The sequence below is a fragment of the Vulpes lagopus genome, chromosome 4 (assembly GCF_018345385.1).
Source record: "Vulpes lagopus strain Blue_001 chromosome 4, ASM1834538v1, whole genome shotgun sequence".
NCBI lineage: Eukaryota > Metazoa > Chordata > Mammalia > Carnivora > Canidae > Vulpes > Vulpes lagopus.
In genome coordinates, this window is record NC_054827.1 from 46,402,805 (window position 1) to 46,419,004 (window position 16,200).

General features: G+C 51.2%; 1 protein-coding gene across 3 annotated transcripts in view; it reads right to left on the minus strand.

Moving 5' to 3' along the window:
* The window catches only part of OGDH (oxoglutarate dehydrogenase), a 67,185-nt gene that overhangs the window by 40,407 nt on the left and 10,578 nt on the right, over positions 1 to 16,200 (minus strand). The window contains exons 1-2 of one of the 3 annotated variants that reach the window (XM_041751599.1): positions 16,054 to 16,138; positions 8,278 to 8,526 (exon numbers count right to left, since the gene is read on the minus strand). In XM_041751599.1, the coding sequence (XP_041607533.1) occupies positions 8,278 to 8,499 (222 nt within the window). In that variant the 5' untranslated portion in view covers positions 8,500 to 8,526; positions 16,054 to 16,138. Of the gene's footprint in view, positions 1 to 8,277; positions 8,527 to 16,053; positions 16,139 to 16,200 lie in introns of those variants that run through there. The other 2 variants (XM_041751597.1, XM_041751600.1) reach the window with 2 other exon arrangements.

Below are 16,200 nucleotides of genomic sequence, written 5' to 3' on the forward strand. Positions count from 1 at the left end.
GGGAAGGTAAGGCTGCCTCCCTGCTCCCATATGGTTGAGTAAAAGGACACAAGGAGCTGACCTGCTGGATGCTCCACATACTTCTGATCCGTGGGGCTTTCTAGCACATGTGAGCGAGCCCCCTGCAGCTGGGGAGTGGCTCTGGACCAGGGCTCACCCTGGCTGCCATCCAGGCCTCCAGTGACCGAGGGCCTGGCCCAGAAGGAGCCCCTCCAAGGTAACAGTGAGGCAAGAGCCATAGCATGCTGCCCTGAGTGCCAGGACAGCCAGGCCACAGGGACACGTGGGCAGCCTAGAGAGCATTGCTCAGCTGCCCACCCTGCCAAGGAAATGCAGAAAGGCCTCTCCAGCAGTGGACGCAGACTGCAGAGCCAGAAGACAAAGGCAGCAGGGGCTTCATCCAGCCTGCCCTCCCCTCCGGGGAAGGGGGGCAATCGCTACTATCAGGCCTCCTCTCTCTGACCTTCTTTTGTGCTCAGAATAAAACTCCAGGTGATTTTCAATTGGCTGGGACAAATGCATGCATAGCGGCAAACCCTGCCAGCGCTGGAGGCAGTTGGAAGAAACTGGTTCACACCAGTCCTGCAAAGGGGGAGCTAGCAGGGAGGAACACACTGGAATGCAGTGTCGGCCCTTCCCGTCACTTGCCCCCGTGCCGGCCAGGCTGGGCACCTGCCCTGAGGTGACCTGTCCTTACAGCAGTGGCGAGCCTCTTCCCCCCAGACACCCAGACCAGGAGGCTCTCCCACGCAGTGATACAAAAGCCTGAGGACCTCTGCAAACGGGTGTCGGGGTGGCACGGCTGCAGGCACTGGCACACCCACCATGCTAAAACTTAAAATGGGTGCATTTCAATATAAGTCAGACCTCAAAAAAGCTGATTAACAAAGTAGTCTCTGAAAGTGGAGGTCATGTTGTAGCTGCAGGCTTCACCACTCCAAAGAGCTGCTCTCATCCCTCCAGTGGTTTCAGTTCCCCAAGGAGCCTTGCTTCCCTCTCTCCCCCACCTTCTCTCCCTTGCTCTTCCCACCTTCTCCCTCTCTCCCTGCCCCCAGTCCGCTGAACACGGAGAGGGCTTCCTGGCTGATGAGTGCAGCCCTCACTGGCACGCCCGTTGGCAGCACTGAGTGCCAGCAGTCCCGACACACGAGGCTGCAGTGCCTGGTAGGGGAGTCCTTCCACTCTATGAGGAAGAAGCTTCCAGAAGAGGATGCCTGACCCCAGCCCACCTGCTCCTTGAGACAGGCAGTGCGAGGTCATTGTGTCATGGAGGGCGAGTGGCCCCGGGCTTCTTGTTGAGTGAGAAAAACCCTGTGTGCATGTGCACACCGCATTAGCGTTCTTCTCCAAGCCACTCATTCCTTTTGTCTGGACACTCTGATCCTATAGTGTGGTGACCTCTGACTCTGGCAGTAACTCTAGCGATAAAGCAGAAGTAAAAGGGAGGAAGCACAGGGACCGGCTAGTGGGACTGATTTCACAGCACAGTCTAAGAGTGCATCTAGAACACCCACAACAAACCAGCAAAGCCGAGCCTGGCTGCCATCTGGGTGGCAGTCCTTGGGCCCAGAGGGTGGCCTTCTGTGTCAGCCCTGCTGCACAGCTACAGGCTTATCACCTCCTCCAAGGGCGACACAAGGCACGCTGGAGCAGCCCCTGCCACGCAGCCACCAGACACACACGCCGAGGGTCGCCCCAGCCTCCAACCTGTCCACCTGCCTTGGCACACAAGTAACCCACAGAGGAAATTCTCTGTCGCCTTGCCCACCTTCAAGCCTACCCGTGGCCACTGATGGACACTCAGTCCTCTGCTGCGGGAGAGGGAGTGGTGGCCTAGAGCGAGGATGAAGGAAGGAGCTTGCCCACAGGAGGCCAGCATCTCTGCCTGGCAAGACTGGAGGGTTCCAGTGACGTTCTGCTTACGCAGGAACCATCTTCCCAAAGGCACATACGATGGGTGTGAGCAGTGCTCTGTGACAGGTGAACAGGGCACTCAGAAGTTCAACCCCTTGGCTCGACGCCATCTGCTTTTGGGTTTGGGGCCAAGTACACAACCACGAAGGGCATCCCCTCTCACGAATGGCAGGAAAATGAGTGAGCGTGGGATGTCAGAGCAGACACAGGACAGAGAAGATGGTACCTGGGGACTGGTGCCAAAAGGACAGTTGGTACAGGGAGCCCGGGACAGGAGCCATGCAGGAAGAGGGGACAGCCATCAGTAGACACGCGGGCCTGCCATCCCTGCCCCCCATGAGTGGGGCTAAGACCATCATTTACTGCTGAAATGACCTCATCAGAACGTGGTAGACTTTGAGTGTAAATAACTGGAATATTCTGGTAGAAATAAAACCAGAAATCTTATTTTCAATTTTAGGTAAATGAAAGCATTCCCCCGTAACATACATATGAAGTGGAAGCTCTGTTCCTAAAGCCATTGCCCCCTTGCTCCCTCAACCTCTCAGACCTCCCGTAACCATGACAGGCTCTCCCGCCAGCCACCAGCCCTCTCTGCCCTAAGCAGAGGAAGCCATCCGATGGCCGCACACGTCCCCTTTCCTCTGCAACATCCTAAGGAAGTTACTCTGGGCTCTGCACACAGTAGGTGCTCAACACACCTGAGCTAAATTCAGACAGCTGGGACTCCCTCACATGGGAATAGCCTGACAAGTTAGCTGTGGTGTCAGGTGGGGGGGGGGGGGGTCAGCTGCTGACACCTGTGGCCTCCAGAATCTAGAGGCTCCACCTCACCTGGGAAAGGTGCTGACGCTGGTAAGATGGGGCCACTCACCAGGGCACATGGGTGTGAGCTGGTCAGTGAGCAGGTCAGGAAGGCAAGTGGACTCTGCCTTCAGTTATTTATTGTCAACAGATCACAGGCGCCTTGGGGCCAAGTTCCTGGCTGCAATGCTCCCATCAGAGACCGTTGGAGCGCTCCAGCTTCGGTGGGGTGATGTGTTCACCTGCCGGGAAGGCCCCTGCAATGTGTCTGACAGGGCAGCCAGCGTGAGCGTGTGACGTAAGGGCTGCACACACAGCGAGCCCAGTCCACCGTGGTGGTGAGGCCCAGGGAAGCTGCTTCAGCTCTGCGTGTGCCAGACCCTCACCTGCAAGTGGGATGGAGATGCCCCTGTACTTGCACACCTTCTTATGCTTTGAAAAGCAGCCACAGGACACTTGGATTTCTTCCAGAAGCTGGGGATCAACACTCAATCCCGGGGTTACTGATGGTGACTCAAGCCACCCAATCCCATGCCTCTGGGCTGACACCATTTCCTCCTGCCCAAAGGCCCCTCCAGATGCTGCTCCACCTGGGCCCTGCCCACCTGCTCCACACACCTTGGTCCAGCACACCGTGTCACCCAATGCCACCACCGCTCTCTGCTGGCACCCTGCCAAGCACCCTCACCTAAAACCAGCTGGGGGAGTGGGTGAGGCAGCCTCTGGAATGGACCAAACCCTGGGCTGAAAGGCCAGCCCAGGGCTGATGAACTACTGACCCTGGGTCTGGGTTGGATCCCAGCACCCTGACAAACAAGCGTGTTGTTTAAGTCCCCGTATTAGCAATGTTTCTTAACTGCTGCCAATGTGAAAGTCGGGGCAACAAGTGACTAGCTGCCATCCTGAAACGCAGTGGCTGATTCAGGCTAATTCAGCCAACCTGATGGACGGGCAGTGGCTCCTCAGGCTGAGGGTGGCCACCAGGTGCTGCTGTGGGGCTCCTGTCCTCCTCATCCCACTCCCCGCACAGAGGCTCTTCTGCCGTGGAAGGCATGCTGGCAGCTCTGCATGCCAGGTTACTGTGCACAGCAGCCCAGCCACCACATGTTGCTGTGTGTCCTGTGTCCCCACTGGGCATGAAAAAGCTGTGCGGACAGCCCCCACACCCACCTGATGTGCCCTATTCATGCCACCTGCTGGCTGCCAGCCTTCCCTGAAGACACTGATGTGCCTGCCCCAAAGTGCCGCCATGAGGCTCTGGGGGGCAGGGGCAGGCAGTGCACTGGGGTCTGTGCCTGCCTGACCAGTCACCCGGGAACCGTTTACACTGGAAATGGCTAAAATTGGGGGTTCCTGCTGGGGTATCCCTCAGTCACAGAAACCAAGGGAACTTAAGCTCAGTCTGAGTGATGCTGCTGCGCTCAAAGCACAGCACAGGTGAGGGCATGTCTGCAGACGACCTCTGCTAACTTCTCCCTGTAAGAGCGTGCAAGCAAAATATCAGCAGCCCCCCGCCCACGAGCAAAGGAACGCTGCCTCAGCTCTCCCCGTGGAGTCCACAGACAGTGACTGCCACTCCTAGGTAGGGCCCAAGACCAAGGTCGGCAGCCCAGTCCCTGGCCTGCAGAACAGCCCTTGAAGGTTCCAAGAGTATCCGAGTCTGGGAGTCATAATTACTTAAAGGAGGGGCCTCCTTTCCAAGCCCTGAGGGTGGCAGAGCCAGAACCAAGAGCCCCCAGACCTTCAGACCACTCAGTGCTTCACTCATCATTCCGGCCCGAGAGGTGGCGGGCCAGCCTGCACTCACAAGGACACTGGGTCAGCACCTCCCCCAGCAGCCCCTGGCCACCGTGCTCCCACAGGACAGTCCTGGTACTCTTCTGACATGCTCATCTTATCTCCTTTTATCTCCCTACCCAAACTGTGCAAGGGAAGACCCCAGAAGGTACTCCACCTATTTGGCTGACTTCATAAGCAAAGTCACTGTGGTTGAGGTGCCTTCTGAGGTCGGGAGCCGAGTGTCATCGAGGGCCAATGTCACTGCTGCTCAACATCACAGAAATCCCACAAGGCACCCCACAGACCTACAACCTAGGTGTGTCTCTCCCGAGGCTGGCACGGGGTCTCCAAGCACAGCCAGGGCACTTTCAAAACTGCAGGGTGAAAAGGCATGTGCCATGATGAACTGGGGTCCGTTTGTTTTTTGCTCTGTCTGGTTCCCTTACATAAAATGACAGGATTGTGTCTCAGAGACACTGAAGGAAGACACAGAGCTGCCCTCGCCAGGAGGGTGGCACAGCCAAGCCCCTGGAGGAGGGACTGAATGTGGAATGACCCATGGATGGCATAAAAAAATGGGTGTGTTGAAGGAGAGGTGGAAGACAGTATTTAAGAACTGGGCTGAGGCCACTGTGAAGGCCTGGCAGGGGAAGTGAGCTCTGAGGCTGGAGGATGGCAGAGACGGCCCTCCCTCCAACTCCTGGGTCCTCTCCAGCACGGCTGCCGCCACGCTCAGCCCACGGGTGGGTGCGTGCCTCTGCGCACACATGAGGCCCAGCAGTGCCCAACGCCCATCTATCCTAAACACCGGCGGGGCAATCTGGCTTTTTTTTTTTTTTTTTTTTGCAATCTGGCTTTGACTCTAAGTGTTTCTAAGATGTAAATGAAAATGAGACGCCACCACCTGATTTGTTCCCAACACGGCCTAAGGAGACCCTACGGAGGGAGGCTTCTCATGTTGACACCACAGCCACCAGCTGAGGGTCCCTACGGGGGTCCAGCGCTGAGCTATGCCTGACAAGACGTTTCAGATGGCAGGTGATGATGGGGAGGGGACACCTGCAGTGGCCAACCGGGGCACCAGGAGCCAGAGGGGCTTGCAGCTCTGAACTGCTCAATTACTTTACCACAAACAATTTTCACCATCAAACATTTAAAAAGATAGAAGTGGTCTTTAAAAACAAGGATCTATGCTTTACAGTAACCACAGCTGGCAGAGGCTGAGAAGTAGATGGTACAGAGTCACTTTGTTACCTTCATCAGGTGTGGTGAAGGAAACCTTCCCGTTCATCAGAGTTGTACCGAAATGACGCACACTTGGATTGGTTTGAAATATTCCTCTGGGCCCTCACCCTGAAAAAACTACCAAGCAAAAAAGAGTGGGGCAGGAAGAGGTTTTTGAGAACTGGCAAGCTGCAGAGTGCTGTGGAGGTTGGATGTGGGTCTCCTCACAGAGGCTCACTGTAGACCCTCCTCTCTACTCTATGTTTGAAAATATCATAAAAAGTAATTGGAAAGCTGAGCGCAGCAGGACAGGGCAGAGAGACGCTAAATTTTGTTCTGTTTCTGCCGGATGTGAACAAGTTCTATGCCGGTGGTGGCGAGAAGGGACAGGACCAGCACTAGGGGCCAGGAGCCCACACCACACACCCACACCCACCTGGGGGATCGAAACACCAATTGATCTCAATCTCCAAAGCTAGTTTCTCATTTCTGCTTGAACTATGTGTTCTAAAACATGACCACAAAGGAAGCATTCTTAATAAAGTCAATTATTTTGAAGGACTTCCCTGAGTCCCAGATACCTCTGAAATCTGACACAAGCTCTGGATTGTGTCTCTGAAAAAACACGGACATGTCAGGTATGAGGCCTATCCCAATTTGGAGAGGCAGCTGATTCCCCGTGGCTGGTACTGCGGACCAGGGGCACGCCCACTGATTTATGCCACCCCGCCCCTCTGTAGAAGATGCGATGTCCCCTGGAGAATTCCAGTAACAGACACAAGCACATAAAATCTGTCCCAAAGATGTCAACTGTCGTGGATTCCCATATTAAACCAGCAAGTCACTCTGTGAGATCCTGCACATCTGCTTGGTAGCATCTCTGATGTGGGGGTGTTCGGACAGACCAGCAGAACCCATGGACCAGTCCCCACCCTGGATTCCTCCCTGGCCTGAGGTACCTGGCCTGTCAGTGGACCTGTCACTGTGCTGTCCTCCCCAGGAGTGGGAATTAAGTCAGATGACTCTCCCCTATTGTCCACAGTACATGCACTGCATCTTAGATTCTCCTCCAAAGAAGAATAACGATACTAATATGAATGCTAATAATAACAACAGTACTAAACCTAGTGAATAGGAAAAAAAAACTTTTCAAGGAAATCGGCCCCATTTATGTACCACGGTTTACGATCAGGTCCCCATAAAAGCCTCCTTGAAAAGTTTCTGGCAGGAGCCATGGTGAGTGTTAGCCCCTTTTCTGAGTTCTGCACCAGTCACAGGGCGCTTCCCCACTGCCACCCACTGGCACAGACGCTCCTGGCACTGTGCGTACAAGGCGTGGTTGTAACTTCAGATGTGGTTGGTTCCACAAAGAGGTCATGTTTGGGGAGAGGAAGGCCAAGGGATAGGCCTGGGCATGAGAGGACAGCGTGAACCCACAGCCTCTGGCTAGCTTTATTTCAGAGTGCCCAGCGCAGCGCCTATCTTCAGAGCTTCTGATGGCCAACATCTAGGCAGGGCCACTTGCAGGATGCCTCTGGTCAGGGAAAGATCTACTCTCACAGGAAACTAGGATTTACAGGTCAGGGAAACATCTACTCTCACAGGAAACCAGGTCTCACCTGCTCAGAGAGCCATGTGGCCCTCAGGTTGCCAAGGGAATGGGGAAGCACCCAGCTGGATATCCTCCTCTGCCAAGCAACGAGGCTCAGATCAGGACAAAACAGGGCCAGTGGCTCTGGCAGTCACACAAACGTATCCAACCTTAAGGGTCACGCACCTCACACGTACGGTCTCAGGCAAGCCTCCCACGGTCTGCAAACAGGGTACACATTGCACCTTGGGGACCCACCCTCCAGTTCCTGCAAGGAGGCCGGGAACCAGGAACAACCATCAAAACCCACAAATATCACTGGCCAGAATTCTATGAAGAAGTTCGGCCATCACTGGACATGCCCTGTATCGAGCAAACACGTGTACACAGGGATTCTCGACGGGTTGCCTTACAGGTGACAGAGATGAGTTACAGAGAAGCCTGCGCAGAATTCATTTTCAAACACAGGAGATAAAACATGAGCATACTGCTCGAAAATGCCAATTACACAGCATTTGCATGTGATCATTATAAGGCCTTCTCAGGATGAGGGGATGGAGTGTTGGAGGAGCAGCCTGCAGGGTTGTGGCTTCTGTTTCCTTCCCGTCTTGGGCGTCTGTACCCCATGGCTTCCTTGGGGGAGGGCTGGCAGTGGTGCCCGAGCCTCTTCAGGGTGCCCGACCCTTGCAGGTCAAACAGGCCTTCTGTTCCAGGGTGAGGGTCTCAAGTGTGCAGCATGTCCAATGAGAGGGGAGTGCTCCTCCACAGAGGCGGTCACTGTTGGGCCTGGCTGACAGCCAAGCTGCCTGCTGATGCAAAGGACTCCGCCAGGTGAGGTTTTCGCCGCCTGTCGGCCGGCCCGCCTTCCAGAAGGTTCCTCAGGACACAGGTACTTACCTGGACGGCCAGCAAACACCAGGCCAAGACTCCAAACACATGAAGACATTCCCTCCTGGGAGCCTTACCTTGTGTACACTTTTGGGGTTTTCCAACCAAGCATAGTACATTTCTTCCACATAGTTGGAACTAGTCCCGCTGAGGAAGGGCTCAGCAGCAACGGGGGAGGTAAAGCAGCGAATCTGCCCCAACGTCCTAGCTGCTGCTGGTCTGTTTTGTGAAAATGTCTTCACAGTCTGGGAGGCCGTCAACGGCCTCAACTTAGCAGCACAAGTCCTTAAGTGAAACATTCTTGTCCTGACGTCTCTCACGACTGTCTGTACAAAAAAGAAGAAAAGTTAGCAAGGGCATTCTATCAGACGGGGAAAATCCATGCAGACCAAGGCTGGCGGAGACGCTTGTGGCTGTGAGCACGGGCGGAGAGCAAAACAGCGTGTGCAGGTCACCCCAAACCTGTCTTCTACGTTCGGGGCCCATGCTCGAGGACACAGCTTCCACCTCACTGGAGGGATGTGATGCCAATGAGAAGCATGGGACACTTCAAGTCTGCATGAGTACGCACAGGGATAGAAAAGGCAATAGGGGCAATTTAGTGCGAAAGACATTTCTAACCTATCCTGAAACTACTGCGCACCTACTGGACTCATGGTGTTCTGGAACCTAGAGAAACTGCTAAGTATCTTGTTCACACTCAAAGAATTTATCATCGCGCAGAAGAGAAAACAAATATATAAACAACACTGCGGAGAAAGCACTGACTACTGGAGAGGCACCAAGGTGCCAAGGAAACCTCTGGAAGGAGAGCACTGGGAAGGCTGCGGTGTTCAGGCCTCCAGGAAGGATCTAGCCGTGGCGGGAGGAGGCAGCCTAAGCCGAAGAATCAGAAGGAATCACAGGTAGGGGGGAAGCGCAAAGGAGCCCAGAGGAAGAGCGAGGAGCGAGGCGGAGAGTGCAGAGTGTGGGCAGCCAGGCTCCGACACCACCGCACGCGTGGCTACACTTCACAAGCCCCGTGGAGTTCAGGGGGGCCTGGGCAGGGAGGTGCTCGAACGAAGGCTCCGAAGGCAAGTCCACGCACAGGTCGTGACAGGAATGTCTACTTGCCCCGCGACACGCTGGGACTCCGCATAAACCCTGAAAACCTGCAGGAGGCGGGCGCCGGCCCTTCTGTTTGTAGACCACTTTCCTGGCTGGAGTTCCTCTCTTGAGAGAAAGTCCCTAAGGTTGGCAGGACCAGGAGGCAAAGCCCGGCTTCCAGTTCTGAAGAGGAAGGGAGAGGCCAGGGCAAGAAGGAAGGGAATGCGCAGGGGGAGGGGCACTCATTTGCTTCTGAGCTGAGTGGACCTTGTGCCCGATAGTCATAATTTTACTAAATATAACACATACCTCTATCAAACACAGCCGAGTTATAAAAGCAGCAGCTGCGGCCACCAGACCATGCAAGAGTTCAGACTGCTCCCAGAGTATCTCGAACCACTTCCAGCCATGTGTGCCCGTGGGCAGGGCCCTTGTCCAGAGTGATACGGACACCGCACTGCTCCCCTTCCCTGAGAATCCTGGCTGCCCAGGGACCCCAGGAGGGGTGCAGGGCTTACACCACAGCCCTCTGCCCCGAGCTGCCGTGTGCACTGGCCTAATGCCTTGCTCACGCTTGTGCCTCAAAGCAGGCACCCTGGCTGGAATCACACCCACCTCCACATCTACCTGAAGGAGATCTAAGCCTTGAAACATGCTGAGAATTCCCCCAAAGTAACTGTTGTATAAACTACCCTGTGTACAGGTTGTTGTTTTTTTTTCTTTTAAGATTTTATTTATCTATTCATGAGACACACACACAGAGAGAGGCACAGACACAGGCAGAGGGAGAAGCAGGCTCCCTGCAGGGAGCCCGACGTGGGACTCGGGACTCGATCTCTGGTCTCCGGGATCAGGCCCCAGGCTGAAGGCAGTGCTAAACTGCTGAGCCACCCAGCTGCCCCTCTGCGTACTGTTTACAGGAACTGTTCCTTTTGGCCCAGACATGCTAAGAATACACACACAAGGTCTCGGACACAGGGCAGGGCGCCTGCCTGCTCTGCTGCTTGGAAAAGACAGGCCAACAAAAGGAAAAAGCAGAGCAGGTGCTCTGAAAACCAACTAAACAATAAATGAAAATTTGCCCCTTACAGGGTCAAGACGGGCAGGCTGCAAGTCTCAAATGTGGCCACAGAAGGCGATCTCAGCCTGTGCCGTTTCCACCTTGGAGTCATGGCCACCTACCCTGTCCCTCCCCAGGCGTCTCTCCACTGCGCGGCTGCAAACACCACCACCATCACTTTAATATAGAGGTACAGAGGAAACCACCTGTGCCTCCCTCCAGCGTCACCGTCATCTGGGCCTCCTGAGCCACACCACGGTCTCTGCATTGGGCTCTCCTCCCGGGACACCGTAGTTTCACCTCCACTAACTGTCATTATTCAGCAGCTGTGATGCCCAGTGACACAGGTACCACACTGACAACCACAAAACTGCTCATTTCTTGTTCTGCCAAATGCGGTCCTTCCAACATGACACTGCAAATGACCCATGTTATCTAGCTGCTGTGCAATCACTGAGTGTGACACACAGCTTAGGGCTGCCCAGATGGTCACCAGGATAGATGGCGACTGTCAAACTTCCCTTTAGATGACTCGTCAGAAAGACTGCTCGTCAGCAGGCGGCTCCACCCCAGGATGTTCATGCTCTGACAGCTCCAAGCAGACACTAGGTTTACCATTCCAGATGTGGAAGAACCAGATTCCGTCCTTCCAATTCCAGAGTCACTGTGAGAATAGTGCATCATTTGGGACAGACATTTAATTGTTCACTTTCATGAAAACTCTGGGTTATCCCAAAAGTCCAAGTGTTCTGACTCTGGTTTGGATGAATATTTCCATTTGACAAAGGTGCCAGAAAGTACACTTTTCAACAGATGGTGTTGGGACAAACACAGTACACAGATAAGAGCATGAAACTGAACCCCTATCTCAAACCATATAGAAAGTTAACTCAAAATGGAACAGAGACCTAAATGCAAGAGCTAAAAGAACTGTAATACTCGTAACTTTTATACCTCCTGAGTTACAATGTTGTAAATCTTTGTCGTCCTGACTCAGCGAAGAGTACCAGAAGTACAAACAAATGAACAAATGGGAACTTCCAAAATAAAAACCTTTGTGCATCATCACAGACACCATCAAGAAAAACACAAACACTGAATAGGAAAAACATTCACAAATCACATGATTGAATACACTTAAAAACCGTCTTCTAAGTCAACAGTAAAGAGAAAAATAACCAAATCAAACAACCACCATAGGACATGAGTAGACGTTTTTCCCAAGAATATACTCAAATGGCCAACAAACATGTTAAAAGACGTTCAAAATCATTATTAATTCCGGAACTTCAAATCAAAATGGTAAGATACTACTTGATGCCCACGAGACTAGACATGATCAAAGAGAAAACAGGTGCTGTGGAGGCCGTAGAGAAACCAGAGCCCTCACGTACGGTTGGTCGGAATGCAAGCTGGTGCGGCCGCCGGGGAACATGTGGTTAAACACAGAGCTGCCGTATGACTCAGCAATTCCACTCCTAGGTACATGACCAAGAGAAACAACAACCTATGTCTATGTAAACCTTTGTATGTAAATGTTCACAGTAGCATTTTCCATCACTGCCAAAACATGGCAACAGCCCAGATGTCCTTCAACTGATGGAAGGTGTACGGAAGGTGCTATAATAGCCATACAATGTGACGGTCGTTGATAATAAAAAAGGATGCAATATGGATGCGTGCTGTGACACAGATGAACCTTCAAAGTGTTAAGTGAAGAATGCCATCCACAAAAAACAACAGGTTATATGATTACACTCACATAAAATGTTCAGAACAGGTCAATCTCTACAGAGCCTACTGGTAGCTGTGAGGGGCTGGGAGCAGAGAGGAGAGGACACGTGTCTATGAATGGGTGTGGATTTTCTTTGGAGGAGGATGGAGATGCCCTACAACCAGATTATGATGACTGCTGCACAACCCTCTAGTCTACTGGGGAAACACCCAATTGTGAAATTTAAGTGGGTGAATTGTATCATATGTGAATTGTATCAAAGAAGTTGTTCAAAAATAAAGTCTCAGAAAAAATAAAAGTGAATCTATTTGCATCAGTAAAGTACACAAATGACACTATTTGTAACCTGTTAATTTCATGTAGATACAGGTATAGATCCGTACATTTGAGAAAAAGTACATTTAAGGTAAGCAGAAACCAAGGCAAAATTTGTTATTAAGGATTTGGTATACTGCCCTTAGGAAACTATATGCTGACATAAAATGAGACTTTATCTGTGCCTGGCCCTTCCCAAGTTGGGCACGCACTTTACCCAAGGCCACCTCCCCATACACAGAATGCTAGATAAACTGCCTCCTGATGCTATCAAGGTCACGTCAGCGAGGCAGAGGTGCAAGTACACAGGCAGGGTCTAGCAAAAACAGCCGAGGCAGCTCCTCAGGAAATGAGTCTGAGGAACAGAGTGACTGTTTCCAGTATGTGTTTGTTGCCTGACAACCATTTCAAAAGAACAACAACTCATCTTGAAGACATTCTTCTTTCTCTTTTTCTTTTACGGTTTCAGACTCATCGAGATTCTTGGGACGAACCAAGAAAGCAATATTTGCTACATACCTATAGCTGTTACTTCCATGGCTGCAGTTACGGTACTTCTGGCAGTGATACAAAAACACGGACAGAGAAAGCACGAGTAGGAGCTCTCCCCTTACTGGCTGAGAATCTCGAAGAATTCCATGTCTTTCACTTGTGACGCCTCATCAAACATATACTGAAGGAAAGGCAGGTAGTGAGGATCACTTTCAAACTGCAGAAGTATTTTGCCATTACTAGGTAGAAAGGATGGTTGAGGGCAGGGCAAATAGGCAGAGTGACTCTAAGTTCCTGCGTGAGCCTCAGACAAGTCACTGGCTCCGTGTTCAGGTTCCTTTGCCAGAAAGTGAAGGCAACAATCACTCCTGCTCCCTCCTCTCACTTCTTGTGATTATGGTACAAATATGAAAGCACTTTGAAGGCTTTGCGAGTGTTCTATGATGAATGAATTACTACTCACCAGCAGGAGAAAAAGACCAATTAATGATAGTTCTTAAAAGGCTTAGGTAAAACTAAACATAAATTAATGTGGAGTGGGTAGCTGACCAGATTACTGGGAGGGACTTCCACCTCAAAGTCAGAACCCCCAGCAAGCTTCAGTGTGTAGGTCTGAGGCTGACCCATCCTTGCCCAGACTGTGACTGTGCTCGGGAGCATAGCTACACAGGTGTATCAAGGGTGTTGATCAGGGTATAAATTATGAAGTATTTATAGAAAGAAGGCCATCTGTCAGTATTTACTAAAAAGTTTAAAGGCACATACAAGGGGCGCCTGGGTGGCTCAGTCAGTTAAGCACCTGACTCTCAGTTTCCTCTCAGGCCATGATTTCAGGGTCGTGAGATTGAGCCCCATATCAGGATCTGCACCCAGTGCGGGGTCTGCTTGGGGTTTCTCTTTCCTGCTCCCTCTGCTCCTCCCCCTAAAATAAATAAATCTTAGGAAAAACCCAAAGGCACATACAGGACTCCTGTTTCCCACTAAATGCAACTAAAGAAATAGACGTTGCATTCAAACCAAACAAAAGACAGAAAGGTGAAGTGAGAGGAGGCAGACTGGGAAGACATCTGGGAACCAAAAAGACACACCATCAAGTCCTCGATTTTCTTTCTGCTTCATGTATTCCAGACTAGGTACCAAAGAAACTGGTAACCCAGACATGCTAACATAGACAAAGCTGCAAACAAAGCCTGATCTCTGGTCAAAGGACCAGGAATGGTTTGCAGAGCAAGAGAGAACATTTTTGGACAATAATTGCTCTATTGTAGCCTGCAGCCAACCCCACAGAAAACACTGTGGCCCACCTCTACCCCAAGTGGTGGTGTCAGAGAAGATCAGGGACTTCCATCCCCGCAGGGGACCCCTACAAGCTCAGTGGAAGCCAGGAGGAAGCTGGCATTCCACTGTGCCCAGCAGTAACAGGGTGGTACTGTTCCCCTCCCCGGCAGGGCTGAATCACAAAGGCTTAATGGAGAACTTATGTCCACACAGCAATACCAAGGAGTCCCTCCCCACAGATACCAAGGAGGCTGGGTGGAGAGCCTGGATTCCACCCCTGCCCAGTATAACCAGGCAGCACCTGCTGACCTCCAGCAGCGTCAGCAAAAGCCTATTCTGCTGTGTTCAGGTATTTAAGATTCAGAGTCTCAATGTAACACGCAAAATGTCCAAGACCTAACCAAAGATCACTCACCACATCAAGAACCAGGATGATCTCAATCAAAACAAACAAACAAGGACAATCTATAGGCACCAAGAAGGCAGAAATGTTAGAATTATCTAGCAAAAAGTTTAAAGGAGCCAGCTTCAAAATGCATCCTTGAGCAACTATGAACATGCTCGCAAACAAGTAAAAAAAAAATTTTTTTTAAAACCTCAACAAATGGATTTCTGGGTGGCTCAGTGGTTGGGCACCTGCCTTCGGCTTGGGTCGTGATCCCTGGATCCGGTATCAAGTCCTGTCATCAGGCTCCCTTCAAGGAGCCTGCTGCTCTCTCTCCCCCTCTCTCTCTTTTTTAATTAATTAATTTAAAAAATTTTATTTATTTATTCAGAGAGAGAGAGAGAGAGAGAGGCAGAGACACAGGCAGAGGGAGAAGCAGGCTCCACACAGGGAGCCTGACATGGGACTCGATCCTGGGTCTCCAGGATCACACCCTGGGCTGCAGGCAGTGCTAAACCACTGCGCCACTGGGGCTGCCCCTGCTCTCTCTTTTTTAAAAAAAGATTTTATCTATTTATTCATGAGAGACACACACAGAGAGAGAAGCAGAGACACAGGCAGAGGGAGAAGCAGGCTCCACGCAGGGAGCCCGATGTGGGACTCGATCCCAGGACTCCGGGATCACTCCCTGAACCGAAGCCAGATGCTCAACTATTGAGCCACCCAGGCGTCCCAGAGGAGCCTGCTTCTCCCTCTATGTCTCTGCCTCTCTCAGACTGTGTCTCTCATGAATAAATAAATAAATCTTAAAAAAAAAAAAAAACCTCAACAAAGAAATGAAGGACATAAAAAAGAACCAAATGGAAATTCAGAGCTGAAAAATACAACCACCAAAATAAAACTGATGGATGGGCTAAACTGCAGAATGAAAAGGAAAGAAAAAACTCAGTGAACAAAGAAAGAACAAAAAAATTATCCAAGTTGAACAACAGGGAATACACACTGAAAAGAAAAATGACACATGGGACCGTAACACAAGATTTCATGATGAATATGAATGCCATGTTATCAATGATGTGAAAATGTCATCAGAATCTCAAGAGAAGGGGATCCCTGGGTGGCTCAGCAGTTTAGCGCCTGCCTTTGGCCCAGGGCGTGGTCCTGGAGTCCCAGGATCAAGTCCTGCATCAGGCTCCCTGTGTGGAGCCTGCTTCTCCCTCTGCCTGTGTCTCTGCCACTCTGTGTGTCTCTCGTGAATAAATAAATAAAATCTTAAAAAAAAAAAAAAAAAAGAATCTCAAGAGAAAAATGAAGAGGTAGGAGCTGAAAAAGTATTCAAAGAAATAATGGCAAAACCTTCTCAAATTTGGCAAATGACATAAACCTACAGATTTGAGAAACTTAGTGGACCCCAAAAAAGAATAAACCCAAAGAAACCCACTGTAAGACACTCCATAATCAAACCCGAAAACTACAAACAATTTGAAGGGCATATCTCTCACCAGAAACTGGAGGCCAAGAGAAAGTGGCAGGATACTCTTCCAAGTGCTGAAGGCATCACTGTGAACCCAGAATCCAATGAAAATAGCCTTTGGGAATGAAAAGATGAAGAAAAACTAACAGAATATGCCTCCAGCAGACTTTCCTTA